Genomic DNA, 15,421 nt, shown 5'->3' with positions numbered 1-15,421 from the left:
GAACTGTTCAATCTTGTGCAGACCCTAGAAGAGTTAGACTCCTATACAGTGGATTGTACACCACTTTAAGTGAGTGTCTGATCATCTAAAATCCAGATAAAAAATCTGAAGCCTGTAATCAGGTGTCTTTCCTACCATCTTATATTTTCAGTTTAGGAAGCACATCCCTAGTTGTGATGTTACATGAACTTAAAACAATTATTTGGTTGCTGAAAACTCTGTAGGTATTTTAGAGTAGTCTTATAAGAAGGATTTGTGATACCAGTTTTAACTACATTATTGTGTCATTTGTGTTCCTTTGAGGTTTAGTTCCAACCTGAGAGAAGTGTTAGAAACAAACAAGGGTTGTCCTCACAATCAAAGAGATTCCTGATAGGCTACTGATTTTTCTTTCCTTAAAAGTATAAGTGGATAATAATGCTAAATTATTAAAATAGCCTTAAGAAAGACATTTAATGAAAACTTTCATGTTAAAACTATTATCATAAATATTGTAAAACTTTAACTGGAGGATATGAAATAACTGTTGTATGAAATATCACACCTGTATACCAATTTCAACAATTCCCTAATGGTAATAGATATAGTAAATTACAGTTTCTGGCGAGTGAAAGCCATCTGGAAAACTATACACTTTTTTCCCCCCAGAACTACTGGAAAGCAACCATGGAAATTAGTCACCTTCAAATCAGTGGATATGTTAGCAAGTGGCAAGTGACTATTCTACCAAGAATTGATTCCCAAGCGGAACATACCTCAGTGCTTATTCTTTAATTAACAGCCTTTTCACCTTGTAACTCCATTAAAGCTATTAGAGAGTGCTTCCTGTGCTTATATTTTACAGTTTTCTAAAGTAAAATAAATAATTCTGGCTTTACTCTAAGTGAAAATCTTTTCCTGAAAATTATCACTTTCATAAAAATATATTTAGAAAAAAATGTAAAAAGGGGAAAACTGGAATGTGGTCTCATGAGGATAAAAAGGCTAGTGCTAATAATTAACAAGGAGAGTGAAGTGGAGTAAATTAGCCATAATAGAGCCCACAGTGACTGGCAAAGTCACCTCTCATTATCAAAAAACTCATTAGGAAATGAAGAGGTGGAAATCCCACTGGGTTATTCTCACTCTCTGGCTATATCAGAGATTACTTTTCAGATTTCTTTGAAATGAAGAACTGTTAGGTCACCATATTGCATATTAGGTTAATCTTCAGTGAAATTTGGAGGACTGACGCCTGCACGTTATTCTATCTCAAGAGCTTTAAATGAGCTCTAAATCTTCAGTGCAGGAATCAGTTTTCACATAAACCTGACATGAGAGAACTCCTAACAATAAAGAAAACATCTTACATTTACAGCATTAAAGGAAACTTACATGTAAGACTATTTTTATAACTATGTCACTAAAATATAATATGAGAAAGACTGTGAGATAATGAAAATGCATAGTCTTGGCTATTCAAATAAGAGTGAATGTGTTATTTTACATAGTGTACAAAACATTATACAAGATTCAAGGTGAATACTTCAAAGCTAATATTCAATTAACAATGAGAAGGAAATGTATTTCCCAATACAGCATTTAACTTTTCATGAATTAAGAGAGGGGAGGATAGGGAAGTCCTGACTGAAGCTTCTCGTTTCTATTATGAAGGACTCCATTTTGTGTCACCTTTAGAATCTTCATTTTTTTCTGACCTAATTTCACAAGCAAAAGTTCATCAGTGATTGCATTCCTGCTGAGTCTAACTGAAGAACTGCTTTTAAAAATGGAGTAGTATGATCTTCCCATCTTATAAAATATTTCAGCTTTTTGCATGAGACCTAACTTCAAAAAGTGATTTAAAAAATGGCATTCACTGTAAAGATGAATAATAGATTGAAGATAAATTTGTTGTGATTTCTCAAAATGTAAAGGTTTGAAAAAAATTATTGTAGCTGCTTTTATAGTATACATTTTAATGATCTCCAAGATTTCTGTTATTCATGCACAATTATGCCTGACTGTGTAAAGCTTCACAGATTTTTGTACAGTAGTGACAGTACTCAACATTTCTCTAAGACAGCAAAATTATTTTTTTCAGAATTAGATATTCATAGGGGAGGAAAAGGACATAGTTGTCCCAGGATTGTGCCTTATATTCTCTAATGAATATGTTACGTTTTGTCCACAGAGCCTATAAACTATATTGTGAAGGGGCCAGCTCTAGAGGGCAATTTACTTTCTGTAGTTGTTTAATTATTTAGATTCATCATGTTTTTAGTGCCTGAAGACAGACATGTACTAATTCCTCTTCGTTTAAGATGGTGTCAGAGATAAATTTTAGTGGCATATGCCTAGTTACATGAAGTATCTGTATATTTGGCTTATTTTAGAGATTTTTCAACTCTATATTCAATATTCTGCTCCTTTCCTTCCCAACTTTTCTTCCTGAGTGTCACTTACTATGTACTGTGCTGTTGCTCAGCATTATTGCATTACTACATTGGCATGAATCAGTCAAAACTAAGAGAGTTATAGTTAACTCATAAGCTTCATTTCCTATCAAGTATTACTCAGTGGAATGTCTGTGCACCTGCTCTAACTCAGCCATGAGGTATAGACAGTCTGATGAAGCTGATTTAGAAAAATCAGCATGTTGAGTGTTAGCCTTTACAATGCCATTGCCATTATTATGGTTATTGACTTCAAACAGGAACTGTCTTATATGTTTTTTCCACTAATGCTGTTGCAAGTAGCAGAGTGGCAACCAACACCAAAGACAGCATCATCACCTTCCTGCTTTGTTACATCCTCTGTATCTCTTTTGTACTAGAATTTATGTATAACATCATAGCCCCTATCTAACAGAGTAGAGTTAGAAAACAACTTGGATTTCATGTAATCAGGGCAAACTTTATACCCACACCAATACCTTTCCTCCAAACTTACACTTCTCATTAATTGTAGTGGGAATCTTAGATCAGGGACTTAAAATTTTTGCTCAGTCCTCTTAGGAGATGCTTTGAAATCATAGTCTGCCTTCAGATAAGAGCTACACGTGTTGATTACTGATAATGAGAGCTAACTCAAGCTCCTTACCAGAATATTCCATAACCTTTTCTGACTAAATTGGAGTTTTGGCAGAGGTAAATTGTGCAATAACCAGTTTATGTCACTCTGTCTTATAAAGATGAAATAAATTTTCATCTTACTTCCACAAAATATACCTCTAAAATTCACTTTTCAAGTATGAAAAGTATCAATTCACTTTTTCAAGACATTTCACATATGTCTTATGTGTAAAAATACAATTTTTATATAAGCTGATACACTTGCAATTTTCACTACAATCTAAATAACTGATTAGGAACTTCACTGTGGAGGTAGAAATTAATATAAACAGGAAATTAATGGAAATATAAACTTTCGTTTCACATGGCATTGGTTGAGTTTTAGTTGCTACAAATGTAATCTGGACCCTCAAGGATATTTCCGTCTTGAAATTTACTCTTTTTCATTTTGGATTTTAAAATATGGCAGAAAATTCAAGTGGTGCCTTCCTGAGAAGCCTATGGAGAGCAGGATAATTATAGACTCTTTGCCAAAGGGCTAATTTTGTCAGTGGAAAAGAGACTCATGTTAATCTGTGTCATTCTTCCTTTCCTTTGATTCTGCAGAAGCTCTTAAAGACAGAATAGCATGCTGACTCCAGGATAACTACTAAAATGTGCCTATATAAGTAAAAGTAAGACAAGCCCCACAGCTTCTGTTGTACGCAAGCACAGTAGATTCTTTTACTGCTATTACAGATGAAACCTCCTTCCAGTGTTGCATAATTACACTGTAGTTTTCATCTCTAGTATTTTCTCGTCATATTTTAATGTGATTCAGCTACCTAATATGCAAAAATTTAATAATTTTCATCTTCAGTATTTCAAGAATTTCTCCTTTGTGGATCTGTTTCTGTTCCCGTGATGTTTTCCTTTAGTATTGCCTATGCATTATCTTGCCCTGGCATGGGCTTTCATTTTATTGTTGCTTCTGTAATGTGGCTCATATGAAGAGGGTGTGGGGTGTCTATATGGACAAGACAATGGAGAATTAAGCTTTGAAGACAAGTGGTAGTTGAGGGATTTGAAGTGTGGCATTTCCTCAAGGATCTCTTGTTTCCCATCTGCTTTGACGCACAGGTGGTGCCTTTTGGCAAGATCAATTCTAATCATAGGGTAGAGTGCCATGAGTCTGATGATGATACTCAGCTATATCACTCACTCCTGTGCTCTGAGTTCTTTCCCTGCCCTGCATTATTCCTTGATAGAGATCTCCAAATGGGCAAATCAGAGCTGCCATGCCCTGAACCCTGGGAAAAGAGAAAGCTCAAAGAGTTGTTGATCTGAGACAGTGCTCTTGTAAGTTTACCCACGTACATAGGCATCCCTGTGGAGGAGCAGTGACAATAAGTCTTGCCATCATTTTGGAAAGTTTCACTTCCCTGTAAAGACTGGTGTCATGATGTTAAAAAATGATTCAGCTCTTTAAGTTGAACATTTCTTATTGCCCATGACTTCTTTAAATTTCCTTCTGACTTTGAAATAACAAGAGTCACCCTCTTGCCCATGAGGCTTCATTACTATAATTCCCAGAGCTGGGCTTGTAGCAGAGCATTTCTGTGGTGTGCTTCGAAAACACTAAACTACAAGCTTATCGCTTCAAGTAACTGTGATTGCCTGATTAATTACAGTCCTGCGCTGGTTTGCTCTAAAGCAGCAAGATTGACCTAATTGACACAGTTGTGTTCTTACTGTTAATTTTAAGCTCAAAGTTGCCTTCAAAAATCAGCCTAATGGATACCAGCAAATGGATACCAGCCACCTTTTGTTTCTCAAAGCTGATGTGCATCAGCTGTTTACTGTGAAACCTTTGTGTTAATATCCAAATCCTCCTCAGTCGCGTATACTGCTGGTCACAGATGATGCAGTTTTAAGATATATAAAATAGCTACAAATAGAGAAAAATAACACCGTTTTGAATTCCTGATATACAAACAAACTAGAACTAACTAGTTAACAAGTAGTTCTAGGAGCAGTGTAAATAATGGATCATGTTTGTAATGGACTCATAGGTGCTCTCAAGGGTGGATTCTCAAGTGTTTAATAAAGAGATGATCCTATGCCGCTGCCTTTTTCTCAGTGGAAACCCTAATAATCTCTGTCTGCTACCTAGCTGCCTGTTTTCATGAAACTTCCTGTATCTGATATCTCCAACCCTGTGTCTAATGTGGTTGAAATTAGCTGAAAGTTTCAAAATTCTTAGCAAGAGAGGCAGTTACACAAAGCCAGACAGGGCTTTATTATGCTTTATTATTATGCTTTATTGCATAATATTGTTTCCTTAGGTAAAACTGATTGATACCTAATTTCCTATTACTCTACAAGTATGTTTTCAAGAAAATAGTTCTTGCTTTCAGATCCTTGTGTTCAAGAAAAAAAAATAGCATTAGTGTCCAGATGTTCAGCAACAAAGGCACTTCCTTGCAATACAAGTAGCAGTAGGGAACTGAAATTGATGGCACATTTTTCCCATAGTTTCCATCTCTCCCAGGTTCACTTTGGACCGGACATTATTCAGGAATGGAAGGCAAAGGAGTTTCTGGAAGTTATAGAAGTTATTTTGATATGTTATACATGGAGTTGTATTAGTAGTGGAACAAGAAGGATTGTAATTTTATGATATGGTTTCCAGGGTTTTGAGCCCTTTGATTCAGGCTTTTCTTCTTAGGAAGAGGAGGGAGCCTTCTTAAAATATGGGTTTGTAACCATTCAGTCAAACAAGAAGCCTGGATGCGGGAATAGATAGGAGGAAAAACCCACAAAAGAATTTAAAACAACAGAATATGAGTGAAGGAAAAGGAGAGTTACCAAAGTCATGAAAATTTCTCTCTATGGCTCAGCCTGTATGATTTCCATATGCACATGGGAATATTCTTTTAGGTCCTAATAACAATGCTGGATTAATGGGTGAACACAGACATTCAAAACATGAAACTGATATATTCCCTCGGTGGAACAAGACCTTAGTGTGCTAAGAGTTAGGATTTGCTAAGAGAACATTTCAGGGGATACAGGGACAAGCAGTAGTGGTGGCTAACTAATCTTCAGGTTTTAAAAATCCTAAATTTGCATTTTGTGTACATTTTTTCATGTAGTAAATCCCATCTATGAAGCAGGTAATATTCTACTGCTTATGAATGACATTCAAATACTATCTTTTTGGTTTGTTTGGGGTTTTTTTGTTGTTGTTCTGTCATGATATGTAAGTAATGAACCAAATTGCTAATGCTTAGATTCAGCAAAGTATTATTTATTTTAAGAAGATGCAAAAATGTTCTGGTTCAATAAAGGACTTCAGGATGTACCTAGTTTTCATTACACTGACATTTTAAAATGTACTGCACTATCCTCATGGAACACTTTACTTGCCTTTTATGAACTATATTTCTTACACAAGCTGGATCTTATTCTTAGCTTTTGTGTACTAAAACATTTTAAGATACATTTATTCCTATAACAAAATAAAGCAAGGAAGGTATTTGTGGTTTGTTTGTTTTTAAAGCATTTCTGTGCAATGGAAAGTTTCACAAGCACTTGCAAGAAATTTTTGTTCCCATGGTCGTCCGCTACATCGATCTCATGGAATCATCAATTGCCCAGTCCATTCACAGAGGTCTTGAACAAGAGTCATGGCAACCTGTCAAGTAAGTGCTTTTTACAAAATCTGAACAAAGCACCTGCCTATAGTTTTCTGTCTAATAAGGGGTTCTCCCCCATTGTCCTCTAAATATTCTATTTTTTATTGTATTCCTACATTGTTTATTTCTTCACAGGAGCATCACCAACAGTCTTCCTAATGTAGCTCTTCCAAAAGTTCCAAGTTTGCCTCTTAATCTTCCACAAATACCTAGCTTTACTACACCAACCTGGATGACTTCTTTGTATGAATCCACGTGTGTATTCTTCAATAACCTTCTGACTGTATGTCAGCTCTGCATGGCCTTGCTAGTGTTCTGTGCAGCTGTACTTGGATTGCATGGTGTTTATCATCTCTTAGTTGGAAATTATTATTTCTTGGGAGTGAGCCAAGCATGGACTGTTAGTGAGTTGCGCTTTCTAGTGCATTAAAATGTAGTGGTTTTAAACCTGATAACACAAAAGCAACTTGGCAAAGGTCTGTCATAGTATGAATGATGTTTAATATTCTAAACAACCTAATGACTCTTCTGAATTAATAAGCAGTGGGGAACCTTTTGGATAATTGATTTTAGATCATGGTTTTATAAAATGAGGCGGCCCATTACATTTTTGCATGGGTTTGATTAATTCATTGTATATTGGTTCCGAAAATCATTGATTGCAAATATTGTTGTTAGATTAAATGTCCATTTTACAGGAAAATATTAAAATATTAATAAGTACCCAGAATAGAAGTACATCCATTTCTTTGTCTGTTTGAAAAAACAAAAAGCATATTTCTGATTTCTCCCTAGTATTTCAGTGATCTTTTCTTAAAAAAAAAATAGAATATACATACCCTGTTCTGTGGGAGTATTCCTGTAGTTACAGGTCAGATTTCTGTGTGAGGACACATTCATGTATGTTAGGGAAAGGCTCAAGAACCTTATTTTAGAAAAAGTTGTGAAAGACTTCAAAAAACACACATTCTAAACACAAAGCTTGATAATATGATTTTAAGCCAAGATTGTCTTCTCAAGTTTTATGAGTTTGTAAACGCTCCTAACAAGCACTACATCTTTTTCTGCTAGAGTTCATAGAATCATAGAATACCATATTGAAAGGGCCCTCAAGGATCATCTTGTCCAACCTTTCCAAAAAGCATGGTCTAGATTAGCCCAGCACTCTGTCCAGCTGAGTCTTAAAAATGTCCAATGCTGGGGAATCTGCCACTTCCCCTGGGGGGTGTTGGGGGGATTATTACAATGGAAGATTATCTCATTGTGAAAAATTTTCCTGTTGTTTCCAATCAGAATCTCCCCCAAAGTAACTCAAACTCATTATCCCTCATCTTTTACATGTGAATCCTTGTACAAAGGATTTATTATGATTGTTGTTCTGCTGTAAATTCCCCTAAAAACTGACAAAATTCCTCTTAATCCTCAGCTGTGTTACCTTTTGTGTTTACTGTAATAATGCTAGGTTTCTCCTGATATGCAAGTCATTTCAGCTCTTTCGATACAAACTAATCAGTCTTCTGCAACTCAAATTCCTTTCTGTTATCCCCATGTTTTCAAGGGTCACTTTTTTTTTTTAAGAATAGCTTTCAGAGTTAAGAGCTGATTCATATTCATCTATTCTGAATATTGAATTTATAATCATTATATAATAAATACAGATTCTGATTGGAGGATTGTAGGGGTAGATCTTTCTTAAATGGAGGGTTTGTTGCAGCAAAAAGTTCCTAGACTGTGTTGTCAAAATACGTGCCAGTATAGTGAAATTAAGCTATGGCCTTATCCTCCTTGCACATTTTCTGGTATTTAGTTTCGTAGTATGTATGACAAAGTGTGCACAAAATTCTAAACTAATCAGTGAAGTTGTCATAGCATTTGGTGAACAGTGAGGTTGACATATTCTGTAACTACTTGCCAGCAGTATCTGTCATTCTGCTTTTTTTCAAAAGGAGTGGGGATGAGTATGTCCCCACTGCAGTGTGACCTTTGTAAGGTCATCATCTCCTTTCAGCCACCCCACACAGCATTCAAGAACGTGCTGGCTCAGATGTAGGCACCTCTTCCTGTTGTTTTTCCATAAGCATAGAGCTTTGAGGTTATATTTCACAAGATGTGTATGAATTGACAATCTTGATTGAACACAGCATTAGGTTACCTTTGTAATACTCTGGTATTCAGGCAGTATTTTAGGAATCAGCCTACCTACATCCTACTGAAGAGCCAAGTAACTTCTCAGAATGGCCATGTATTTGTATCAAATCAAAAAGCAAAGACAGTTTTCCTCCTCCCATTCTAAGGAGTTTTCTTTTTCCTGCTGGCAATGGTGTGTTACCTTCCAGCAGAAGTGGTTTACTTTCACTGTTATGTGAAAGAAAGGAGTAGAGTTTTATTTCTCTGCCCACTTCTCCCATCCCATCTTTTTCAGGGGGAACAAAGCTTCTTCCTATAGTTAAATTCTTCAACAGGGAGATTATAGAAGATACTTATGCTCCAATACCTGTTAAGCAAAACCTAGTGTTTCTTTACAGGTTTCACTTTCAATGTGATGAACACACAGCTTAAATGGACTAGAGTGGCACGTTGTATTGTACATATAGTCAGCAGAGGCTTCTAAGTTCAGGAGCCCAGGCCATGCTTTGTCAGTCATCCCAGGTGGCTCCTTCTCTCCACTGACTCCTCCAAGTCGTCCTTTTCCAGTTCACCATACTCACTCATCTTGGCCATAAAGCTGATGCTTTTGCAAGAAGATGGCTATGTATACACGAAGTTCTGCTGGACTTCCCTCTTTCTCTTTGAAAGTGATGGTTTTGGCCAATTAATCATTATAAATTTGAATTGCACAATGAAGAATCCACAGTCAAAAAGATTGAGAAAAAACAGTCTGTGAGCCAATTGTGTTATAGTTATGGGTTTATCAAAGTCCTGTGTCTGTTTTGTCCGTAATAGGAAGAGATTTCATATTCCGCAAACTTTACTAATGTTCATGTTCATGCTCCTGAGTTCATGGTTAATTACCTTCATATTCAATAGAGCTGTAATGTGCCTACCTAAGAACTTTGGTGAAGAGAAAGAAGTGCATATACATTTGCAATTAGGCATCCCTTTTGTGTGCTTTATTGATGAAAATAGATTTTCCCCCTTTCACTTTGAAGTTGCTACAATTCTTTTGAACATTACTGGCAGAGACTATTTATATTTTTTAATTAACTGTTCCTTCTTCTCCTCTTGTTTTGTAGCAGTAAATATATGCTGCTTATAACAGCATTTAGAAAGATCACCTCATTTTCAGTTATTTTTTGGACATTGGAAAGCAAGATATGAAAAGGGGAAATTGTTATGAGTAGTAGTCTGTTTTTCTTGATTAGTCTCGGGAGAGGACAACTGATAGGACACCTTGGCTAGACAAGCAGAGCAGTGTGGATTACTATTCCATTTGGCTGAAGATAACCTTAAAGAGCAAAAAAGTTTGAATATTCTGTAAAAGCTTCTATTCAGCCGGAATGAGGAATTTTTCCTTACTTATTAATTAATTCAGATGTACAACTTTAAATTACTCTTCATATTTTAAATTTAATTTCTCTGACTGTTCTGAACCTGGCTTTTAAGTTAGATTTGTGGGTGATTTTAGTTGTTTATGGTTTAATTTACATATTATTATTTTCAGTGCAGATATGACATAGTTTTAGTGACCAGAAATGCTGTAGATACAGGTTGTCTGTTGCTATCTGGTGCCAGTCTAGAACATCAGCTTCAGGAAAACTCAAGGCTAGGGAAATATGGAATAAGATATATGCTTATAAGAAAATAGTCCTGTCTTGTCTTCCACCAGGCAGCATCAAAGGAAATGTGTCAGCTATATTCTTCCTGCTATGGCTCAGCTATAATGAGTGACCATCAGTGACCAGTGACCAGTGACCAGAAGGGACCAGCTGGAGCAGTCCCAGTTCCCTGATTGTGACATGAAGGGAGCTGGTCTGAATGTGTCTGAGCTCTCGTGCTGGACCTCTCTGTGTCTTTATGCATGCTGAAGGAGTCACGTGGCCACGTTTCGTTTCTGTTTTGAAGGCTTTTCTCTGTAGTGCCACATACATTCCTGTCATAGTGCTTACCTCCAGTAAAGTGGTAGGAGGCCATTGTCTGCATTTTTTAAGGATGGTATTTAAAAGTATAGCCATAGGACTGATGGATTAGTGAAATCTGGCTGATTTACGTTCTGTAGAAGTTTTGAATGGGGCTAGTTCCTTCTGAGCCTTCAGGAAGACGAATGTATATTGTGGGGGAAATTTCTTTTCTTCCAAAAACACTAATATGCAGTAAGAAAGAAATCTCAAGAAATGTGTTTTGGTTGCTCGATGCTTGGGTTGCTACACTCTTAAACTAAGAGAAATCATGGGGTAACTCTACCCCTAGTGTCTTTGAGGAACTTTACATAAGTTGCAAGATTCTTGCAAAAGTTTTGCTTCATCTTTCCCCTCATCTGCTGGTGGAAAGTAGAGAGATGGGGCTAAGTGCAACTGACTCTGAAATTATTGAAAATCCTCTTCTGTTGAAGAAATTCTCAAGTGACCTTCTGAGCCCTGAACATACATCTTGAGGCAGCATACAGAATGTAAAGCTGGAGCTCACAAGGTGGGGACTCAAAAAGGATGTAGAGCTGGTACCCTGTTCTGTAAACAGTCCTCACTAAACACTTAAGGGTAATATCTCAGTAATAGCCTTAAAAAACCAGTAAATTTGGTAATTTATAAAATGACCATCATTGCCCTTTGGTAAATTCTAGAAGAATCGAAGACAGCTGCTTTTGAATCTTGAGGTTGATCGATAGTGATTTTAGATATTTAATATTTCTCCTATATTATTATATCCCAAACCACCCTGTGGAGTTTCATATCTAGGCAAGAAATTATTTATTCTACATCTACTCTGGAGCCATGTGTCTGCATATTTTCCAGAAAGTGTGCTTTATTAGTGGACTAATTGCTACTTTTTAGGTACTTGGCAAGCTTAGTGGGAAGCTGCCTCTCAGCGGTCAGTGGATAACTGAATTACTTAGAAGGCTGTATGCATCTCCCAGATTTGACATGATATTTCTTGGAGAAATGTTATGTCTTGGATCTTTTTTTTGCTGTGTTCAGTATGATGCAAGGCATAAGAAATAATTTAGATTAAAATGGACCTCTGGAGATACTTGGTCCACTCTCCCAGTCAAAGTGTGACCAAACACAAAGTTAAATTCCCATCAGAAAAAAATCAGAATTTAATAGGATGGGCATAATATTTGCCTCTTTTAATCATTGGTAAGCTTCTTTTACTTCCAGGGTCTAATTAATAAGAGTGGACAACTAGATAGTGCCTGAAAGCTTAATTTTTGACCAGCAAAGCAGTGGAGTTTGTGCTTAATTTTCAAACCATAGATAATTAATAAATGTAGTTATTAATGAAAGAGTATCAGTTCAGTTTCCTGGTAGAGCAGTATTATTCCATTCATTAGACTGAATTGGCTTTACCATACACATTCAAATAAAAACTTCCAGTAGCTGAGAATGTCTGAGTGTCCTGTCCCTTCACAAAAAAAAAAAAAAAAAGAGTGGTTCTTGCATTATGGATATAGATTCAGGTTTCCTTTGAAAGCAGGAATTAATCCTGCTGCCAGGAGGACGTAAAATCTGAGTTTAGCTCTTCTTCTGCAGCATTTAACAAATAAATTAGACATTGGTGTCTGAATGTGTGAACAAGGAACAGTTTCTGTTGTAGCACTTTATTTTCCCTCCACATCTTTTTTGAATAATATATTAGTCAAATTTAAATGTCATTAGACAATGCTGAATAAAAAATTGAAGAATGGGAGATAAAAATTATATTAAAAGAAAATGAATGAGTGTTTCTCACAGAATGAATTAGTCTTCTGTGAACCTGTGTCTGTTATTACATTATTATAATTGCAAAACTTAATTTGGTAGTCTAATGAAACAAAATTAAGTGGCTACTAGGGAGTAAACGTGCATAAGAATACATTTATGTTATTATGAATACATTAGTCCTCCTGAGTCCTAAAGAATTTCCTTTGGAATTCCATTAGGCGAAAAAGAAAAAAAGTATGGAGGAATAAAAAACAGTTAAATTGTATGATCTGATGATGAAAATGGTTAGTTCTGTTTCTTGAGAAAGTATGATTTGTTTTCTAGAAAATACATGTTTTTATCAACTGTAATATAAATACTGAGATTGTTCCAATTTCTGTCACTGTATGATTTATCTTATTCTTTTATCCCAGTCATCTCAAAAACTGGCTTAGTCACTTTTGAATCAGTTAATGTGCATAACGTAGCATCTACAGCTTCATTTACTGCCAGTCTACACAGCAAGTGTAATGACATCTTCAATATTTGCTTGTCATATAACTTAAGAAATAGTCCAACAGGATTATAAATTTGCTAGAAGTTTTGATTTTTTTTTCCCTTCTATTCCTTAATTAAACTTAGTGATGTATAGAAGTGGTCCCTGTTCAGGTTCAACCTTAACAGGTAATATCCATGTACAAGTTGTAACCTTAGGAGTCCCATGGGCCTTTTTCCTGTTTCTGCTGTTTTCTTTCAGGAGCATGATACAATGTAAAATTAACAATTACTGTTTAAAATAAGTGGGAAAAAATACATGATATCAAAAAAACCTAAACTAAAAACTGTGTCTGAAACTCTGGTATATTATTCTGTGCATCATGAAGATATCAAAACCTGTGCCATTTAAAACCAAAGCCAGAGTTGGTCACTCAGAGCCAGCCTTTCTCTTAGGTGGGCGCCCCTGCTCCCAGCTTGTCACCCACTGCCCAGCCCTTACTGGCTGTCCCCTTCACCTGCCCTGGCAGTCCCATTGGGAACTGAGGCAACATTGCAGAAGACAATGGTGGCTCTGAAGTTATGGTTGTGTTAAGGCAGTAGGGCGAGGGGGCAGGTGGGTGGGTCTGGAAGGTGGTGGATGCTGTGAGACCGAATCAGTGCTCCTGCTGCATCCATGCTGCCACTTCAGAGCCCTGAACATGAGCTATGCTTTGCTTCACTTCACTGCCCACTGCCTCAGCTAACCTGGTGTGAACCAATGGTGGTGCTATTTACTGAGGGGTACATTAGGTGGTCAGATATTAGAGGTCCTTTCTGATTTTTCATTTGTTTTTGAATCAGACCCTGCTCTGTCCTGAGTATACTCAGCACTTACTGATTCCTTCCGTGAGAGGTGGGACCACTTAACATTTTGATAATTCAGTTCTTTTGTCATGAGGCAGAAGAAACAAAATGGCAGTTCTGATGTATTTAAACTACTTGGATCTGAATTGGGACTGTCAGGTGGAGTTTGGTTGCTTGTGTCACTAGCATCCTGGAATTCCATACTGCATAATATGCAGTAATCCTAAAGAGTAAGCCAGGCATTGCAGTACAATACATCATTAAAATGTAAATTATCTGCATTGACAGTGGAAGTGTAACTGTAGTTACTGCTAAAATTAGCCATCTTGTTGTATTTTATCACAAGCAATTCTCTTTAAATTTATCAGTCTGTCCAAGGTGGAAGAAGAACTTTAAAATTATATGGACAATCTGAGGTGACATAGAACCATATTAATGCCCTGGTTTTGTATGCACACAAATTTCTTTGAATAGTTTCTGTTTTCTTTTTTTTCCACATGGGTCTGATGGTATTCCCTCAGTTAGAATTAATGAGCATTTATCAAGGGACTATATGTCTGGGTATCTCTTTTACAATATTACTGCTAGCATCCTCATTTCTTTGATAGACCTATCTACCAGAGTTATGAAGGCAAGAAAATGTGTATGCTGTCTTCACTGTTTCAAAAAGATCCTTAATACTAATAATTCCTGTACCCTATATTTTTCCTATCTTGATCTAAACTTTGAGCTACTTCATTTTTCATGTTCCCCAACTTCCCATGTACCTCCCTAGCCTGTCATATTTCTCAGCTAACAGATGAGAAAAATTTTACTTTTTTCACCCTAATAGGAATTATTTTAAGTTTTCCATTACTATTTTTACATTTCTTTAAGTAAGAGCAACTGTGCTAAAAATACAGGGAAATGAAGGAGAAAGGTGGTGTGATAGGGAAATCTTATTACCTTAGACAATTCTGTGGCAACTGGGATAGACATCAATAAATTTATCTTCTCTTTCTTGGGGGCTTTGTTTTGTTTTGTTTCTTATAGCAATGGATCAGCTACATCAGAAGATCTTTTCTGGAAACTGGATGCTCTACAGATGTTTGTTTTTGATCTTCACTGGCCAGAACCAGAATTTGCTCACCATTTAGAGCAGAGACTTAAACTCATGGCCACTGACATGATAGAAGCCTGCGTTAAAAGGTACAGTGGAAATGATCAATTAAAAATTGGGAGAGATTTGAAAATGAGCACAGGAACAGCCATACTGGCTTGCAGAGGTGTATCTGTACCAGAATCCTATCACAGGAAACAGGGCAACTCTAAAGAGATCACGACTTGTATGTATTTCCCAGCATCTGGCAATCAGCAGTTTGGCAACATATAGGAAATACCAAGGAGAATTTCTAAATTTCTACATGTGTTGTGAATAGACCCTTGGAAGTGAATAAAGCAAATATTTTTTTTTCTATTCCATACTTGTGGCAAATATTAACAGGTCTCAGAATTCTACAAGAAGAAATAATTT

The 15,421-nt window shown here is 36.3% G+C and overlaps 1 protein-coding gene across 18 annotated transcripts in view; it reads left to right on the top strand.

Annotated features, from left to right (window-relative positions):
* The window catches only part of CADPS2 (calcium dependent secretion activator 2), a 297,812-nt gene that overhangs the window by 241,266 nt on the left and 41,125 nt on the right, over window positions 1-15,421 (top strand). For 11 of the 18 annotated variants that reach the window (XM_017818200.1, XM_017818201.1, XM_017818198.1 and 8 more), the window contains 3 exons: window positions 6,595-6,736; window positions 6,866-6,985; window positions 14,941-15,096. In XM_017818200.1, the coding sequence (XP_017673689.1) occupies window positions 6,595-6,736; window positions 6,866-6,985; window positions 14,941-15,096 (418 nt within the window). The remainder of the gene's footprint in view (window positions 1-6,594; window positions 6,737-6,865; window positions 6,986-14,940; window positions 15,097-15,421) is intronic. The other 7 variants (XM_017818206.1, XM_017818205.1, XM_017818203.1 and 4 more) reach the window with 2 other exon arrangements.

The sequence above is a fragment of the Lepidothrix coronata genome, unplaced genomic scaffold (genome assembly GCF_001604755.1).
Source record: "Lepidothrix coronata isolate B3197 unplaced genomic scaffold, Lepidothrix_coronata-1.0 Scaffold66, whole genome shotgun sequence".
Lineage (NCBI taxonomy): Eukaryota > Metazoa > Chordata > Aves > Passeriformes > Pipridae > Lepidothrix > Lepidothrix coronata.
This window is presented reverse-complemented; position numbering and strand designations above follow the sequence as displayed.